The sequence below is a fragment of the Planococcus citri genome, chromosome 1 (assembly GCF_950023065.1).
Source record: "Planococcus citri chromosome 1, ihPlaCitr1.1, whole genome shotgun sequence".
Lineage (NCBI taxonomy): Eukaryota > Metazoa > Arthropoda > Insecta > Hemiptera > Pseudococcidae > Planococcus > Planococcus citri.
In genome coordinates, this window is record NC_088677.1 from 26,940,034 (window position 1) to 26,959,845 (window position 19,812).

The 19,812-nt window shown below is 33.1% G+C and overlaps 1 protein-coding gene across 2 annotated transcripts in view; it reads right to left on the reverse strand.

Annotated features, from left to right (window-relative positions):
* dtn (transmembrane protein 132C dtn) overlaps positions 1 to 19,812 on the reverse strand; it is a 58,517-nt gene that overhangs the window by 19,357 nt on the left and 19,348 nt on the right. For both annotated transcript variants that reach the window (XM_065370898.1, XM_065370897.1), the window contains exons 2-3: positions 16,107 to 17,085; positions 10,896 to 11,090 (exon numbers count right to left, since the gene is read on the reverse strand). In XM_065370898.1, the coding sequence (XP_065226970.1) occupies positions 10,896 to 11,090; positions 16,107 to 17,085 (1,174 nt within the window). The remainder of the gene's footprint in view (positions 1 to 10,895; positions 11,091 to 16,106; positions 17,086 to 19,812) is intronic.

A 19,812-nucleotide genomic window follows, 5' to 3' on the forward strand; every position in this document is an offset into this window, starting at 1 on the left:
TGTCAACTTTTTTTGGCAAAAATTTTCTGAATTTTTTGATTGAGACAAGAGTTTTTCATTTTTTTTTCTTACAATTTTTCAGTAGGTAGGTAAGGGTCAACAAAGGAAAAACAAAAATAATGATAATTGACAGGGAGCAAAAAACCAGACTGGAAATCTTGAAGATTGATGGTATAGAGGTTGTACAGGACTTTGTGTACCTTGGTTCATTAATAACAAATCAGGGAGGCTCAGCTGGAGAAATCAGGAGAAGGTTGGCCATAGCAAAGACAGCGATGGAAAAACTCAACCGGGTATGGAAAAGCCACAACATTATACGAAGGCCACAAAACTGAGAATTGTAAAAACACTAGTCTTCTCCATCTTCCTGTATGTGTCAGAATGCTGGACAGTACGCAAGGCAGATCAAGATAAAATTGACGCATTCAAAATGTACTGCTACAGACGCATGCTAAGGATATCGCGGGTCCAGAAAAGAACAAATGTGTCAATACTTCAACCACTGGGTGTAAAGGAAAGGCTAAGCACAGTCATCAGGAGATGAATATTACGCTACTTTGGATACATCGTGAGACAGGGCGGCTATTACCGAAATATTTTTGCCTCCGCAATCGACGTGATGAGCGTTGCAAGTTATTGGCATTATCTTGAAAAAAAATAAATTTCAATTGTTGATTGGGCTTTTATAAACATAATTGTTACTCAAGTATTAAAATAACGCACATTACGCACAACACGGTTGCTTTCTGGCGACACAAATGACGCAATCTTCAATTTTGTAACATTCACTGCGTTCGATTACGTCGATTGCGGAGGCAAAAATATTTCGGTAATAGCCCCCCAAGACAACTTGGAAAAACTGACAGTCCAATACCACATAGAATGCAAGAGGGGAAAGGGAAGATCACCCACCTGATACAGGGACTTAATTAAGAAAACTGCCAAAGTGTCACTGGAAGAATGCATGAGAAAGGTCGAGGCAGTGTTGCGGAGAGGAATGAATTTCATTCCGGGTTCAGGGTTCCGCTCCAGCATGAAAAATAATTCTATTCCAGTTTCCTATATCGTTCTACTTTGCTTAAAAATATTGTTCTGTTCCCATTTTTGTTTTAGAGGAGGTTGCATTCAAAGTAAGTACATTAGAATTTTCATGTCTGGAGCAAAAATTGAAGTTGAAATACCCAAAATTTTGAAAAAATGGTTGAATTCAGAGTGTTTTAACGAAATTCAAAGTCCATCTCACATAAAAGAACCACCAAAAACATCCAATGAAATTTGAAAGGTTTTCTTAGTGTTATGACTGTTCTGGATTTGAATTTTGATGAGCTGAAAATGGTCTATTTCATGTCATTTACCATGTCTTGTTATAATTTTCTGGTTTATAGAGGTAAAATTTCAGCAAAACACGTGTTGTTCAAAAGGTCAAGAAATTTTGTGAGGTCAGAGCGTTAAAAACCCATATTTTTATTCAAAGGAACTGGTTGCTGGGATTTTGGAAGAAGAAACTTTTTCCAAATTTTTCCAAATTTTTTCAATGTTTTCAATTTTTAGTCATTTTTTTGTAATTTTTAGCAAAATCTTCTTCATTTTTGGGTAAACATTTCTTTAATTTCTTAGTAAAATTTTTTTCGATTCACGGTCATTTTCCCGAATCCGAAATCCCGAATGGACATTTCCCGAATGGGATATTTCCCGAATACCATTATCCCGAAGTCGTTTTCCCGAATGCCTTAATCCCGAATCCTTTGTTTCCCGAATCCCGAAAAAAATTTCTTTTAAAAATTTGAATTTTTTAAATTCAAAAATACTGTGATATGACAAAAAATTTCAAAGAACAATGTTATGAGTCAAAGTTCTGAGGTGCATGTGGACAGATTGCTCAGGTCCTTTTAATACAACTGAAGCATGTTTCCAAACTGCACTAAGTCCATTTTCAAGGTTTCGGAGGTTACAACGCCATCTACATAACATGAAGTCACAGCCCAAAATGACTGATTTTTTGATATATTGTGTCCAAGGGTCTTGGTTACAACATATCAAATAATCAGTCAATTTTGATCATTTCTACGTTTCCAAACTGTACTAAGTAACATGAATTTCGTATCAATATTTTTTGGACTTGGTGCAGTTTGGATGTTTGGAAACATATGCTTCAACTATATTTCTGCCTTCGTCAAAGAAGTTGGTGATACATCGAGCTCTACAATGTTTTGATCGGACTCACGTAAGAGGCAATCCCAATATATTCTATTGTTACTCTGATCTGTCTTTGAGCGGTGGTAGACATACCCGTCTATTACCACTTACCAGTTGTGTGTCTATTAGTGTAGCTGCCATTTTACAGTATGATACCTTCATTTCGAGTGCATGACTGTGGTAAACACATTTTCCATAGAAAATAAATATCCCCAAAAAAATCTTTTAAAAGAATTCTTACCCCCGCCCACCCACTTGAGGGATATTCATGATCTTAAAAATTAACAGAAAACATTTCAGTAAATACCTTTCTTCCAAAAAAAAAAAAAAAAAAATTGAAAAAAGATAAAAATTTCAATATAAAATTTACTGATATAAAGGGAGTGTGACCCCGCCATTTAAGGCATTACAAAATTATTTAATTATGAATATTTATTTTAATAATGTAATTCAGTAAAATAATGACTGCATAAATGATGAATTTAATGTCAAAGAAAATAAAACAATTTTTATAATTTGATTGATAAATAGGCCTATATATGATTCAAATTTGTTATGTGTAGAAAAATCTACATTAATATTTTCTAATAAAAAAAATAAAATTAAAAAAAGGTTGGACAAAAGCCGATTCCTCATTTTTTATACCTGTATATTAGATTGAATTTTATTATTTTGTCTCATGAATTAAGTTATTATAAACTGTTAAGGCTTTTGTCCGCCCTTTTTTTAATTTAATTTTTTTTATTAGAAAATATTAATGTAGATTTTTCTACACATAACAAATTTGAATCATATATATTTATCAATCAAATTATAAAAATTGTTTTATTTTCTTTGACATTAAATTCATCATTTATGCAGTCATTATTTTACTGAATTACATTATTAAAATAAATATTCATAATTAAATAATTTTGTAATGCCTTAAATGGCGGGGTCACACTCTCTTTATATCAGTAAATTTTATATTGAAATTTTTATCTTTTTTCAATTTTTTTTTTTTTTTTGTTTTGAAGAAAGGTATTTACTGAAATGTTTTCTGTTAATTTTTAAGATCATGAATATCCCTCAAGTGGATGGGCGGGGGTAAGAATTCTTTTAAAAGATTTTTTTGGGGATATCATAAATTTTTTTTCGTATTCAGAGTGAGATTTCAAGTTTCATCGAAATCTGTTCAGCCATTTCCTAGGTAATGAGTTTTGAAAAATTCTGAAAGAAAAGCACGTAACGAATCCTTGTCATTCCAAATTATTTCAAGATTCGAATAATTTTTTATTATATTATCGAATAAGCAATCCAATACTGGTTAGGTACCTGAACAGTTGAGAAAATGGATTGAAATATTATCCGATCAAATTTTGGTATTCAGTTGGAACTGCACTTGGGAAGAAAATAGATCACCTAAATTTTTACAAATTGATGTATTTTTTCCACACAAAATGCCTAGCAATAATTATAGTCAGCTAGCAGTTGAATGTTTTTTGGTTCAATATAAGTCAACACTGATTTCATGATTCAATTGACAAAAAATTGAATCTTTAGACAAGGCTACAGCAAAAACTATAAATCAAAAAAATCTGAAATTTTAAATATATATGCTTTGCTTTGAACATAGACCTAGGCCCTTTTGGTATTTTCAACACATTTTCACCATTTATAAGGGGCCAAAAGAGGGGGTGAAGGTTGAATTTTGAAGATTGTGACAATTTTTTTATACCATTCACTAATGGATAATGAATGGAATCTACATTTCAAATTTCATAAAATTCGGTTGGACCAATCTCTCGATATTGGTCTAAGTGTGCTGGAACAAAATTACCAAAAAAACAGCGAAAATACTGCTTGACACTGCAAAAATGATGCTTGACACTTTGCAATTGTTTGTCTTATAACAATTGTTATATATATTTTCTGAAAGCTCTTTAAAAAATAAAAACATTGGTCTTCTTACTTTTTTAAATAAGTTAATATTTTTCGAGAAAATTGCATTGGCGTGATGTCCAAAATTGTCCGGAAATAGTTTGAGAATATTACTCCGCGGTGTTGCCGTACCGCCACCTACGGTTCGAAAACCGTGGGAGGGCGGGGGGGGCAACACTACCGCGTCGCCTGATTTATTCGGGATTTTTAAATTCGGGATAAAGACATTCGGGAAAGTGGTCATTCGGGATTTTGGGTTCGGGATTTTGGGCCTCGGGAAAACGGATTCGGGAAAATAGTATTCGGGAAATATCCTATTCGGGAAACGTCCATTCGGGATATCGGATTCGGGATTTTGGGTGTGAACCATTTTTTTCAATCATATCAAAAACTTTTTTATTTTTTTATTAAAAATTTTGCAATTTTGGGTTGCATTTTTTCAATGTTTCAGTTGGGATTTTTCAATTTTTTTTAAATTTTTAGTAGAATTTTCATCAGTTACATTATTAATTTTTTTTCAATGTTTGATTCAATTTTTTAGTAATTTAATTTTCCTCAATTTTTTTGCATTTTTTGGTTGAAAAATGTTTTAATTTTTCAATAAGTAAGTACCTAGGTAAAAAGTATTTACCAATTTTTCAATTGTTTTTTTTTAAAAAACGTAATTTTTTGAGAATGTATTTAATTTTTTGGATAAAAATTTTGATATTTTCAGAGGGAAAAATTTGGATAAGTGCCTATTTTTCAAGAAAAAAATAGTCTCTAATTTTCTGTTAAAAACATTCAGTAGGTATAGTTTTTTGGTGAAAAAATTGTTCAATTTCATGGTTGAAAAATAAAATAATGTTCTCATGCAAAGATGGGTACATCATCAGCCAAAATTACAGGTGCTAAAGAGTATTTTTCTAAAATTGACTCAAGATATGTTTTGATTTTGAAAACAAATATAACCTGAAGAAGGCTTCAGAATTTAATAAAATATTGTTTGTGCCATTGGGCTTCTACTCGACCTATTTAAAGGGTTTCCACATTTGAGCGAATTTCCAGTTGGACATCTCAAAGAAATTTTTCAACCAGAAATATTCACGAGTAAAAAATTCAAATAATCAAAAATTTCTGAAGCGGATTTCTTGGAATTTGCCTACCTAGTATGGTACCTACACAACGGTTTATTTCGTCCCTCAAATCCGAATTTCACCATTCCGAGTAATTTTGGAGCTTCCCAGCGCAATTTTTGATTTCTCCATAATTCCAAGTAAAATTTTCCCAAAAAACGTGGGGAAATTAATTTGGGCAGCTAAAAATTCAGTTGTGGTGTATACGCGACCTATTCATAACCAATTTATTCACGTCTTGAGGGAGTAGGTACTTTTAATCAACATTCTTCACATATATATTAAAAATATGCTGGCCAAAGAAAAACACTCGAGTTGTCCACCAGGAATTAGCCTAAAGTGGATAAACTCGTTGAATTGGTCAACTCGATTTTTTGCTGCCCAAGTTGATTTCAACTCTGTCAGGAAAAATGGAAAATCTCACTTGAGGCTCCATCAGAATGATTCGTAATGGTGAAATTCGGATTCGGAGGGTTCGTTATTACTTAGACAAGATATACCTAGCCATATTCGTGCAAATTTCAAGAATTTCCCTTCGAACAGAAAATTTGTAACAGATTGTAGAAAATTGAGATTTTCTCATTTCCCATCTACGGTAATAGGTACCTACGTAGAATTTAAATTATTGATGCAGCTAAAAGAAAAAAATATATTAACAGCGAAAATAACGAGCTACGAAAGATTTCTCCAAGTCGAAGTCGAAGTCGAAACGCGAGAAAATAAAAGTAAAAGAAAAAAAATACAAAAAAGAACGAAGGAATTTTCCTAATCGAAAAATGAACCCTTCCCTCTTTCGGGAATAGAGTAAGTAATTTTGCAACGTAGAAATAAAATAAAATAAGTAAAAAAAAAACTTGAAAATGAAGAAAAAATTTCGAACAAAGTTTCAACTTTTAAAATCCGCCATCGCCATCATTTATATTTCGCTGAAGTGTTATTCATGTTTTTCAAATATACTCGACTCTGCGAATTCCGTCGCTTCGTTGTATAATATCGATTTTATTTCGACTTATTTTTGACAGCAGTTTCCATTTTAACGAAATTTACCTACTTACCTACGCGCGTACTTATTCTTACTTGATTTTTTTTTTTTTTTTTTCAAACATTCATGTTGCCATGTAAACATTACCTATACCTGGCTATAGAAAATCGAAAACTGTCGCGATTATAATAATGTGAAATGTACATATTTACTCGTTTCGCAACAAATTTATGCAAATTATAAGTCTGCTTTTCAAAGGTGAGAAATTTCCAATTATTTTTTTCACCGACGAACGATGTGTTCGAAGAGGTCGGTATTATTTTTCGAGGACATTGTAATTCACAATTCACTATAGAAATTTTCATTCGAAATGTAACCTATCGTATACTACTATCGAAGGTTTCATTTACGAGAAAAAAATATTTGTTATATTGAATTCCTTCCATTCGAGTAATTTTATATGTGGAAAAAAATGTATAAAAATTGGAATTTCCATTTGGAAAATGGACGAAATCGAATGAAAGAAATCATATATTTTTCTCTAGAGATAAGCGCGGGACATGATTCTCTTTTTTCCTCGTTTTCTTTCAAAGGATCAATTGAGCGTTTTTTCTCGTCCATATGCCTCTAATAATGGAATAAATTCGATGGCTAAGGATAAAATTGAAAAAAAAAATGAAATGTGTAGCGAATGTGATTTTGCTATGCGCGTTGTACGAGCATAGATCCCCATATCCGGTAATATGAGGATTGGGAGTTGAAAATTGTTACTGATTAGTGTTTCGAGGCCATCCTTCTCTCTTATTCAGCACTTGTGGGAGGTAGAATTGCGACGGTTTCGCTCTGGAATTATTTTTTCTCGCGGTTTTATAGATTAATTTTTCCAATTTTCCAGATCTTTCAACGCACAAAATGGTAGAAGGAGGGGGAAAATGTCAAATTTTTTTCAAACGTCATCAGTGGCGAATTTTTTTATTACATAATTCACAACCTTTTGCCGAGCGTTTATGAAGCTGCGAACCAGGCAAAGCTGAATCGAAAAACCATGCGCAAATGTTAAAGTAAATTTTAGGCTAATATCCGGACATTTCGTCATCATCATCGTGTTTCAAAAGTTCAAAGCTTCCAACTTTATCGAACGACAAAATTTTTTTTCGGAATTTTTCACGTTTAAATGATTAATTTGATGAACGACTGAACCATTTTTTATGAAACTTGAAATCTCACAAGTCCATCAGCCATCGCCATTCCTATTATGTCGGAATATCATCATGATCCAAAACTTTGCAGCTTTCGAGCGCAATCGCAAACAAAATTGAGCTTTTGGAAATTTTCGTTGGGTGACTTTGCACAAAATCCATTAAAAAATTGAATTTCTCAGCAAAGGCTGAACCGATTTTGATCAAATTTGAAATTTCACAACTAGACTACTATAGCCGGACATTTCGCCATCATCATCAAGTTTCAAAAGCTCAAAGCTTCCGAGTCTATCGAGCGACAAAATTTTTTTTCGACATTTTTTAAAATTCATTACCTAGAAAACCACTCGACCGATTTCGATGAGACTTGAAATCACACTCAGGAACAAATTGATCAATTCTTCAATTTATTAATCAATTCGTTCGCGAAGGGATCACTTATACGAATCAATTCGTTCGCAAACGAATCACTCATACAAATGAAATCGTTCGTGAATGATTCATCAACAATTGAGTAAATGAATCGATTCGTATTTCGTTCGCGAACGAGTCATTTATACGAATCAATGTGTTTGCAAATAATTCACCAAAAATTATTCAATTCATTTGTGAATGATTCACCAAAAATTAAGTAAATGAATCGATTCGTTCGCGAACGAGTCACTAATACAAAATAATCAATTCGTTTGTGAATGATTCATCAAAAATTGAGTAAAGGAATCGATTCGTTCGCGAACGAGTCAATTATATGAATAGACGAATCAATTCGTTTGCAAAAGAGTTGTTTATACAAATCAATTTGTTTGCGAATGATTCGCCAAAAATTATTCAATTCGTTCGTGAATGATTCATCAAAAATTGAGTAAATGAATCGATTCGTATTTCGTTTGCGAACGAGTCATTTATACGAATCAATGTGTTTGCAAATGATTCACCAAAAATTAATCAATTCGTTCGTGAATGATTAATCAAAAATTGGGTGAATGAATCGATTCGTTCGCGAACGAGTCACTAATACAAAATAATCAATTCGTTTGTGAATGATTCATCAAAAATTGAGTAAAGGAATCGATTCGTTCGCGAACGAGTCAATTATATGAATCGATTCGTTCGCGAACGAATCACTTGTACGAATCAATTAGTTCGCGAACGAGTTGTTTATTTGAATCAATTTGTTTGCGAATGATTCACCAAAAATTATTCAATTCGTTCGTAAATGATTCATCAAAAATTGAGTAAATTAATCGATTCGTATTTCGTTCGCGAACGAGTTGATTATACAAATCAATTTGTTTGCGAATGATTCACCAAAAATTATTCAATTCATTTGTGAATGATTCACCAAAAATTAAGTAAATGAATCGATTCGTTCGCGAACGAGTCACTAATACAAAATAATCAATTCGTTTGTGAATGATTCATCAAAAATTGAGTAAAGGAATCGATTCGTTCGCGAACGAGTCAATTATATGAATCGACGAATCAATTCGTTCGCGAAAGAGTTGTTTATACAAATCAATTTGTTTGCGAATGATTCACCAAAAATTATTCAATTCGTTCGTGAATGATTCATCAAAAATTGAGTAAATGAATCGATTCGTATTTCGTTCGCGAACGAGTCATTTATACGAATCAATGTGTTTGCAAATAATTCACCAAAAATTATTCAATTCATTTGTGAATGATTCAACAAAAATTAAGTAAATGAATCGATTCGTTCGCGAACGAGTCACTAATGCAAAATAATCAATTCGTTTGTGAATGATTCATCAAAAATGGAGTAAATGAATCGATTCGTTCGCGAATGAGTCAATTGTACAAATCAATTCGCTCGCCAATGATTCAATAGCTATTGAACAATTTGTTCGCGAATCGACTCCTGTATAATATAGTTTCACAAAAACCGAATTAATCGTAAATTAATTGATCCGTTTGCGAATGAGGAATGATACACCAAGAATTAAGAAATCAATCAACTTTGTTTAGTCACCAATCGTTCGTAAATGATTCTATTCGATTGTAAACAGATCAGTTGCTGTACAAATGTTTCAAAATAAGTGAATCAATTTGTTCGTAAAAGATTTTTATTTGAAGAAAAGTCGGTCTTCTCGCGCTAATGCGTGAGTGTTTTTTGAACCACTTTTGAAAGTTGAAATATCAAAAAATTTCATTCATTGAGGTTCATTTCATCGTGCTAAGTCAATTGAAGATAATTTTTAGGCGTTTTAGAGTCTCCAGCACTTTTTGGAAATTCTAGTTTCCTAAAAAAATGTCAAAAAATTTGTCAAAATGAACATAGGGACCTAAAAACGCGTCGGTTCAGGCTAAAATCATTTCCAGTCGACTCATAATGTTTGAATTATTAAGGGTAAATATCTTTATACTTATGTACTTGTATTTCAGCATTCAACCTCATTCGTTAAAATTGCGCGGAAATTTCAACTTTCGGAACTGCTCAAAATGGTTCGAAACCGTTTCCAATTGATGGACAGGGAGGGGAGGGGGATCAAAACAGTAAAATCCCAATTTCAGCTTTTTAATTTTCTTCAATTCCCTTACTATTCCATAGCGCTGAAAAAAAGGTGCGAAAACCCGAAATTTTTGACGCAATTCGCAATTTTAACGAACGAGACGTAGCCTACATTTTTGATAAAAGAATCACGACCTTTAATATTTCAACCGATTCGTTTCGTCGCCACCGTTTTTTTTTTTATAGTTACCGCGATATTTCTTTACACAGCACAACCTAACGTAGTAAAAAACCACCTAAGGTGCTTTTTTCTACGTCATTTTTTCAATTTTTCGCTTTTTACGAACGTAATAATTTTTAAATTAAAAAGATATCTTTTTTTTTTGCGCAATTTGAATGGAAAAAATTACGACATCGGAGAGCGGAGCCTCTTTTTCGCCTCGTAATATTTTTTTTATAGCCGGCGAAAAAAATTTCTTTAGAGCTTTTCACCATAAGAATTTATTTGAAAAATGACAAAACCGCCAGATAATTCTTTTCTCTCATTTCGTAGCTTCCAGCGGTGTAAAAAATCCATCGCACACGGTAGATTGGCTCGCTCGTAAATTCACTAGGTACTAATTTTACAGCCAACAGCTAAATGAATTCGATGAATGTAAATTATCGTGATACGAAAATCTCGGCGGAAAAAAAAGACAACACCGGTTTTCGAAAATTACATCTTTATCTGAAAATCTCGACCATACGACGAAATATTATGTACGTATATTTCTCAACTATTTGTAAACATAACACATTGACGGTAAAAAAACGAAAGAATTAACGAGATAGGTATGTTGTGTACATCTTTTTTTCAACATTTTTTTTGGTAACTGTGCGTATTTGAATTTTAATTAACATATATTTGTCCGCGGGTCACCGCCATGCATCGCCATATTGCTAGTTCATTGCATGGAAAAATAATAACAAATAAAAGCTTTTGTTGGTTCAAAGTATACATGCGGTCAACTTACCGGTCTTCGTTTCGCGTATTCTCCTCTAATACAGGATAATTAGCGGAATTATTATAAAAGGAGAGTGGAATGTCTTTCAGTTCTACTGTAACAGTGGCGGCGGTGTTTTTCGAATTGGCGGTAAAGCTTAAATTCCAGTATTCAGGTATACGACAATGAGCGTCCACAATTTTCAGACCACTTTTCGCTCGGGCTCTAGAACAATATAAAATGATTTCATTGTTTAGTGGACTATAACTTTTGTGTTAGGTTAGTACATTAGATCAAATTGTGTATACTATACATATACAGTATTTGTATGTAATGTAATGTTATGTACGTTGCCAAGAAATGCCGACAGTGTTTTGTGTTTTATCCTATACGTACACTGTACAGTCATAGTGGCTACTTAAATGAAACGTGAACAATCATTTTCTTCTTCTTTTTAAATAGGCTCGTTGAGATATTTACACTATAGGAGAAGTGCGTTCTTTCAAACAAATATATCTTATTAAGACGTCAAAAACTATCAAGTCGTATGATAAATTAAAACACGATTATTTAATGAAGCTGTAGGCAAAGATTATAGCGAGCGTTTGCGAGAAGATAGAGGATACCCACACGTGAGTCTTTAATACATAAGTGAAGTATACATACTCGAGTCGGGTATACATAAGCAAACCGTAATTAATTTCTTTTTTTTTCTTTCTTTTCTAGATGCTAGTGCGCGGTTTTGAATCTAAAATGCGATTTAATTACAATGGGGATATTTAAATCGCGTTCGCCGTCATTATTTCGCTCGTCTGACGCATAATTTCCAGCCACCACTCGTTTTAAACAGGATTTTTTAAGAAAAGGCGAAGCTGCGATGCTTTCAGGGTCGAATTTTCTGCGTGTTAGCATATTTGATTTTAAGTACCGAATAATGTTTGTAAGAAAACAATCCAACGCAAAAAACAAAAGGTCGAGTTGTTGAGCAGAAAACGAGAGATTCCAAACTTATTTTTGAAAAAAGTAAAAAATATATGTGAACAGTGAATACTCCTACAATAGGTATTGATAATACCTACAGAACAAAAAATATAAAAAATTGTTTTTTCGTGCTCCAAGCTCCATGTCCATAACTTATTCTATTTCGAAGATAAGCAGCTTCACGAATCCACATATTTCACCTTTTATGTATCAAGAAGTTACACAATACGAATTCGCCTTCAAAGTCGACAAATTTCAACTTTTAAAAATTTACCAGAAAAATTTGAATTTTTTTCAAAAACTTGATCATCAAATTATTTTGGTGTAACTCCTTCAATTTTACAGATATCTACACTATTTTTTAAAGGAACAGTTTTTACTCATCTAAAAAATATAACCTCTCCCCCTCTCCCATGTTTGCGAAGTAAATTTCTGCTTTCCATTTCCGTTTGACGAAATTTCTCCAGAAATTTCAAGTTTCAAAAATCTGGTTGGGACTCCAGTAATTTTCAAAAAGTCGCTGGAGGCTCCAAAACGACTTGAAATCCACCTGCAGTTGACTTCGTAGCGTATTGAAATTACTCAGAAATTAGTTTGCAGAGTAAATTTCGGCTTTCCAACTCAATTTGATGAAATTTTGTGGGAATTTCGAGTTTCAAAAATCTGCTGGAGGCTCCAGAACTGCTCAAAACAGTTTGAAACCGTTTCCAATCGATTTGTCATGTCGAAAATAGGGTGTGTCCCAAACTTCAGCTTTCTTGGTCAATTTGGTAAAATTTTGATTTTTTTCCTCATTTTTGGCCTAAATTTGATTTTCAAAAATTCACCAAAAATCGAAAAAGGCACTTTAGCATTTGAAATTTTGACAGGTGATAAATTTTTGCCTGATCTTTCGATCTATCTTTGTAAAGTTTAAAAAATTTCGTGCAAGTCCTATGTTGGAACGCAAAATCTGCGATTTCGGCTGACCTGTCAATCAAAATGGCCGCCATTTTGTAAGTAGGGCCACTTTTTTTTGAGGACAAGGGCTAGAAATGTTCCTTAGGACTCCCACTTTAAGAAAAGAGTTGCCCCGGAGGATCGGCAGGGAGGTGCAGCTAATCCTTATGCGGCCCCCCGACTGTTATACAAATTCAAAAAATAAATCACACAACATTATATCAGAAGTCGATTTTAATTTTAATGACCTTGGCATGCTCCTAATGTGAGTTTTAAGTTTTCCCAAATTTCAATTTTGAACAAGAAAAGAAAATTGGCCCCAGCGAAGAAGCAATGGAGAAAGTTTTTGAAAATTCAAGACTGTTTTCTGGGACGAACATCTTGATTTTAATTTTCAAACATCAAAATTGGCGAATCGAAAGAATTATTGTCTTCGCATAGCTAAAAATTTACTAATTTTGAAAAATTCATCAAAAATAAGCAAATTTTTGGATCACTCAAATGCTTCTTCCCAACCCATAGTTCTCGAATGGGCGAAAAAAGTCACTAGTATGATGACAAATTGCTCATCTTCAAAATTGAAGAAGCAAACTTGATTTAAAATCTTCAATTTTCAAATTGTGTTTGCCCATTTTTTTACTGCCCGACACTGAAACTAATTTTGAAAAATTCGCCAAAAATAATTAAATGTTTGGATCATTTGAACGACTTCCTTTTTATAACCCGTGGTACTCGAGTTGAAGAACAAAAAATGTATCATGATAAATTGCCTACTTTCAAAATTGAAGGAGCAATACCCGGTTAGAAATTTTTGAAAATTTAGGGTATCCCAAATTTAAAAATTTTGAATCAAATTTGCCTCTTCAATTTCAAAGGTAGACCATTTGTCATACCTGTCATACCCTCATATACATTGAAAGAATTTTGATAAATTAAGAGAAAAATTATTCTGAACGAATTCTTAGTGAGAAATGGTTGATTTTTTCAGCACTTTCTCAATTTTCAGCACCATTTGGTTGAAATGTTTCAAGAACTTTTTCATCTTACTTTCATCATGTCTAGCAATATAAATTACAGGACTCGTACTTGGTTTGCCCTCCCCCCCCCCTTCGAAAAAAAGGAACTTCAGTAACCAAAATAGCTCGAAAAAGTAATCATAAAAAGTGACAAAACGCGAGCAAAACATTTTAATGTAGAAAAACATCACAAAAAAAACAGAACGTTACGAATTAATATACTCTATGTTCTGGTTTTTAATTTTAAAAAGTAGAATTATTTTGAACTTTTTGGCAATGTTTGGCACAAAGTAGGAATTATTGTAATTTCTGACAAAAAAAAAAAAACAAACTATTTTTGGCAAAATAAAACGAGACTGATAATTTAGCAAAAGTAATGATTTTCCCAAAATTTCTGGCAAAATCGGAACACTAGACAAATTTTGAAAAAAGTGAAACTTTGAAATTTTTTTGCAAAAAAACCACCTAATTTGAGAAATTTTGTTAAAAAGCGAGGATTTTGTACAATTTTTGACTAAAAGCCATTTGAGAATTTAAGGAAAAAACAGGACTGTATGGGAATAGTTATTAGCAAACTTTTAGATAATTTTTGAAAAAATAATTTTAAAAAAAATTGACAACTTTAGCAAAAATGAGCAATTTTGTGGAAATTATTGGCAAAGAAATTAGGTATTTTTTGACCCTTTTTTTTTTTTTTTTTTGAAAAATGAGTTTTGTTCCCTTTGGAATTTTTGGCAATTTTCAGGAAAACAAGAGACTATTTTAATAACCAAAAAAGCTAAAGTTTCTAGCTATAAGCTAAGTAAGCAAGAATTTTGCACAATTTTTGGAAACAAAAGAAACATTTAGGAATTTTTTGCCAGAAACCGATGATTTTAGACAATTTTTGTGGCAAAAAGCAAGATTGACACTTTTAGCAAAAAGCACAAATTTTTGTCAATTTTTGGCAAAAATGGTACTTTTTTGCTATCTTTGTTGAAAAAGTAAGACATTTTTTGGTCAATTTTTCTGTAAAAAGGGGAAGTTTTTTTGTATTTTTTTTTTGGAAAATTTTCAGCAGGAAACGAGAATACTTATTTGAAAATTTCGATAAAAGGTGATTCTGATTTTTTAAAGAGAGGGAGGGGGGATGATGGTGACAAAAATCATTAAAAAATTGGTATGCCTACTTGACAAAATAATCGAAAATAAACCGAAAGTTGTGTGCTATGCCCATTGCCCAATAATCAGCCTTTAAAAGCAATTAAGAAGGAGAATAAAGGGGGTAGTGGAGGTGTTTCATGATCTTAAAAAAATCTCGTGTCACACCCTCAATCTCTGAAAATCGACCAAGGTGGCGGAAATTTAGCAAGAACATTTGGAGGATGGTTTACAAATAGTACCATTTTTCAACTTAACCATTCTGATTTCAACGAAACCAAGCTAGATCGAAAGAGAATTTGCTAAAGCTCCTACAAGGCTAACTAAACCTTCAGATTCTGGAGTTCATTTTTGGAATTCTGGCACATTTTTGAAAACTACTCGTAAATAGATAAGTTCGAAAAGTCTAATAGCAAATCAAGTTCTTCATTTTGTTTCCCAATTGAAACGAATTGATGTGAACATTTGATTACTTTATTTCAACCCTCCTAACCTTGAAATAATCACTTTAGGACCATTTTGGAGCCTCCAGCCGCGGTTTATAGTTTTCTCTGGGACGTAATGGGAATTTCAAAAATTGACCCGGAGGACTCAAAAATTTATTTTTGCTCTAATAACTTTGATTAGTGTTTATTGAAGACCCTCGAGACAGTTTTAAGCTGTTATGGCGAAATTTCAAGCATCTTAGGTGGAAAGTGATATTTTTGATCAACAGGTAGATTATAAATTTCAGAAAAAAATTAAAAAATAAATTGAAATTTAGGATCATTCGTTGAGATACCACATCATGTGAATTAGTATATTATATAACCACCTGATTGGAATAGAATCCTGTTTAGGTGTCTCTGGAGCCTCCAGCGAGTTTTTAATTTCCTTCAGGATTATCAAATTTCTCTACAAAGGACAAAAATGAACTTAAGCACCATAACTTTGAGCAAAGGGCCAATGTTATAGATGTTTGAGTGAATTTTTTGACCTTTCAAATCAATTAGAAATTCCTGATATAAATTTAAAAACCTGTCGGAGATTTTAGAGTGGTTGTTTTCGAATTGGAAGGGTTGAAATTGTCATGATCATTAATACACCTTGAACTGACTGTAGTAAGGCACTATAACTGTAGAAAGAAGAAAAAACACACCCATAGGTTATAGGTTTAGGTACGTACTTGATAATAAACCCGACGACGTCGTCTTTAAGCTGAGATCTGATATAAACAGGAACAAAAATTTTCGATTGCGGATAAACCGCCGCCACCGGTACTAAAGTGAACAACAAATTATCCGTTTTCATTTCTCTATATCCGGACTTTGCGTTAACCAACGGCACAACGGCGATTTTGGTCAACGGTTGGATTTGCAAATGAGGAGAACAGTTTTCCAACGATGAGCTGGATCGCGATGATGACGACGAATCGCCGGAATCTTCTGACACGTGATCTGATTTAGGTTCGAGAACGTAGTACGATACTTGGGCAACTCGACGAGGCGATTTCGAAGGTTTCATTTGATCCAAATTTGGTAACGGAGGCCACCATCGAGTAGGTATCGTTACTTCGGCCAGGCACTGTCCATCATCCAGAGAAGGACTGCACGACGTCGTCAACGGCGATTGATCGGGAAAGCTTACATGGAGCATAACGCAGACCGAATGTTGTTTACCATATTTTCTCACCGATCGATCTATGCCGGCCATATGGAAGAGAACCCGAAGCACCGGCGAATCGCGGGCGATCTCGTGATTAACGAGATGAGCGCTGACTTCCAAATGATGCCCGTAAGGCAGCGAAGATTCCGGCGGTTTAGCGTCGTTTCCATTCGACGACGAATTCGCTGCGGTGACTACCGTAAGAAAAGACGACGGCGGAGGAGGTGGCGGCGGATCAGGTACGATGTACCTGGCCGGTACGGTTTGCTTTGTTGAAAAAGGTCCATAAACAGCTCTCACGGAGATCGGATGTGAATTTTGAAACACGGTGAATCTATCGATACTAAGTACCGAGCTGTCTCCTGACGGCGTGCTGATACCTTCTAACTCGCTTAACGGCAGCTGCTGCTGTTGTTGTTGTTGCCGAAAAGAGCCGCTGTGTTTCAAGAAAAATCCGCCTTCTTTGTTCTCAAAATGTACGTCTATTACGCATTGGAAACCTGCAAAAAAAAAGAAGAAATAAATTCCCCTTTAATATATTATACGATATACTATATTATTTACCTATAAATAACATATGTTGAAGGTTAATTCAGTTCCAATGCGGGTTTGCGTGTAAAACACTACACAATACATTGGCTTTTGTGAGAGTAGGTATAGGTATAAGAAGTTGGAATTGGGAAGTGAGCAGTGAAAAAAAGTGATAAAACTACGTTAAAAGACAAGGTAACCAAGACTTGATGTGGGCTTCCATTATACTGTAGCATGTGAGGAGCTCAAAATTTATAAATTCCCCTCCGTCCCCCCCCCCAAATAATAACAAAATAATTTTTTTTACACAGGTATGCTTTGGTTTGTATTCAAAAAGTACAGGTAAGTAGGTACTTTTTAATAATGCAAAAAATGAAAATAATGACAAAATTTTTTTTCACATCAAAAACTCAAATATGTGAAAGATTTAATTTTTTTCTCAGATTTCCCACCAAAATTGTTGTTTTTTGAATGATAAAAATTAGAATTCATCAATTTTTAGCTTGAACTCAAAATATCTCAAGAACAGAGCTACTTCAAAAAAAAAATTAAGAGCATTTCTTCGAAAAGAAATTACATTTTGGCCAAAATTACATTAAAAAAATTTTTTTGTCAAAACTGCAAAAAAAAAATTTTTTTCTTAAAATTGAAAAAATCTACTTCTTCAACGACACTTTGGAAAACAATGCTTTTTATTTTGTCAAAATGGTAAAAAAATTTACTTTTTGCCGAAATCTTGAAAAAAATTATGTTTTTGAAGAGTGATATTCCAAAACTCGCTTTGTCCATTTTTATCAAAGTTGGGTTTTCAGTGGTACCTGGTAGATGAAGTATTAACTCACATTCCTACATCATCAACCCACCAAAATGAGGTGTTAAACTCACCTAAATAGCCAATTCACTAAAAATTAAAAAAAAATAATGTTCCAAAACGCGTTTTGTCCATTTTTATTGAAATTTTCTTCAGCAGTATTTAGTGGATGAAATGTATACCTACACTCCTACATCATAAATCCACCCAAATAAAGTGCTAAACTCGCCTAAAAAGTCAATTTACCCGTTTAAAGGGAAACTGTATTTCCTCTCTCCTGAAAAGTTGTGAAAATGGACAAAGCGAGTTTTGGAATATCACTCTTCTTTTGGTTTCGTTGTCAAACATTCGACTTTTTTGTTAAAATTTCAAAAAATCTAGAAATTTGACAAAAAAAGAAAAAAAAACGATTTGCGAAACTGTTAAAATTACATCAAGTTTTGAAAAAAAAGACATTTTTGCAAAAATTACAAAAATTTGAAAAACTGCTCGCCAAAATTGTTGAAAAATTCCTACATTTTACCAAAATTACACAGAGTTTTAATTTTTTCCAAAATTGTCAATAAATCTGTCATTTTTTCCAAAATATTCAAGAAATTCTTCATTTTGCCAAAATTACAAATAATTTTTTCCCAAAATTGAAAAAAAAATGCTTTTTTGCAAAAAAAAAAAACTCAAATGAGTAGGAATTTTTTGTCAAAATTGTCAGAAAGTTTTACTTTTATCCAAAATCTCAGAGAATTTCTATGTTTGTTTAACATAAAAATTTACTTATTTTCCAAAATTGACAAAAATGTGTACCTACTACTTTTTGTTAAAGTCAAAAATGCTGCTAATGAACTTCGACTTCCTGACAAAATCTCAATAAACTTGTACTTTTTGTCTAAAATTGATTGAATAAGTTTTGTTTATCAACTTGCAAATAAAATTGGCTACTAATTATCTGAAAATCATGTACACTTTTTTGAAAACCGAAACAGCTTTTTAGCGCTTTTTCCGGTACCTATTCTACAGGGCAAAACATTCTTCTGTTGTTTTGATTTGGCGTTGTTGATAGGAAAGGGATAAAAACAAAATCGAAAGACAGATCACCGACTGCAAAATATATTCGTACTACGTGTACGTACATATGGTGCAAAAAAGAAACGAATACTATGAAAATGTAGGTAAGGTATCATTTTTGCTGAAAATATTCGCACCCCAAGTGCAATAAAACTGTTATCGCGCTTGAAGCGAGCGAATTCGCATTTTATGTTAGATAGAGGAGGTACAAACAACGAATCCATTGATAATATTCAGCGAAATAAGCAAAATGTAAAAGGTCTAGTCTGTATTTCTATGTGTACTTTACCTTCTCGTACATATCATCTATATGGGGCAAATTTATCGGAATTTGTTTTCATACAACAAAGCGCTTTATTTCCTTTATCTACGTTACACCCGGGTATAGGTACGTCGCGTCGCCGTATCTTAGGTGCATTGAAAATTTACCTATACATATCGAGTACCTACCTATAGGTAGTTCATGACGTAAGCAATCGAATAATTCTAATAGAGAGAATAATGAAGTTAGCTTTACCCTCGGTAATAATTCATAAACAGTGTTTTCCATATTTCTATAGGTTTACATTTATTAAATTTTGATTCGTGTTGAGAATTGAGTACGACTACGACAACGACAAATTGTGTTTACAAGTGCGCGAGCGTGTCTTTGTTGTGGTTGTTGCTCGTGTAGGTACATTAATTGTACGAGGATTAACCGCTTCGAACCCCGAATATTCTCAATTCAAACGAAATGACGTACGGTGCTTTTATTCCATGTAAATCTCATTTTTGATGTCGCTTTTAAGGTGAAAAAAAATCAAAGGTGCAAAGGCTTTCATTT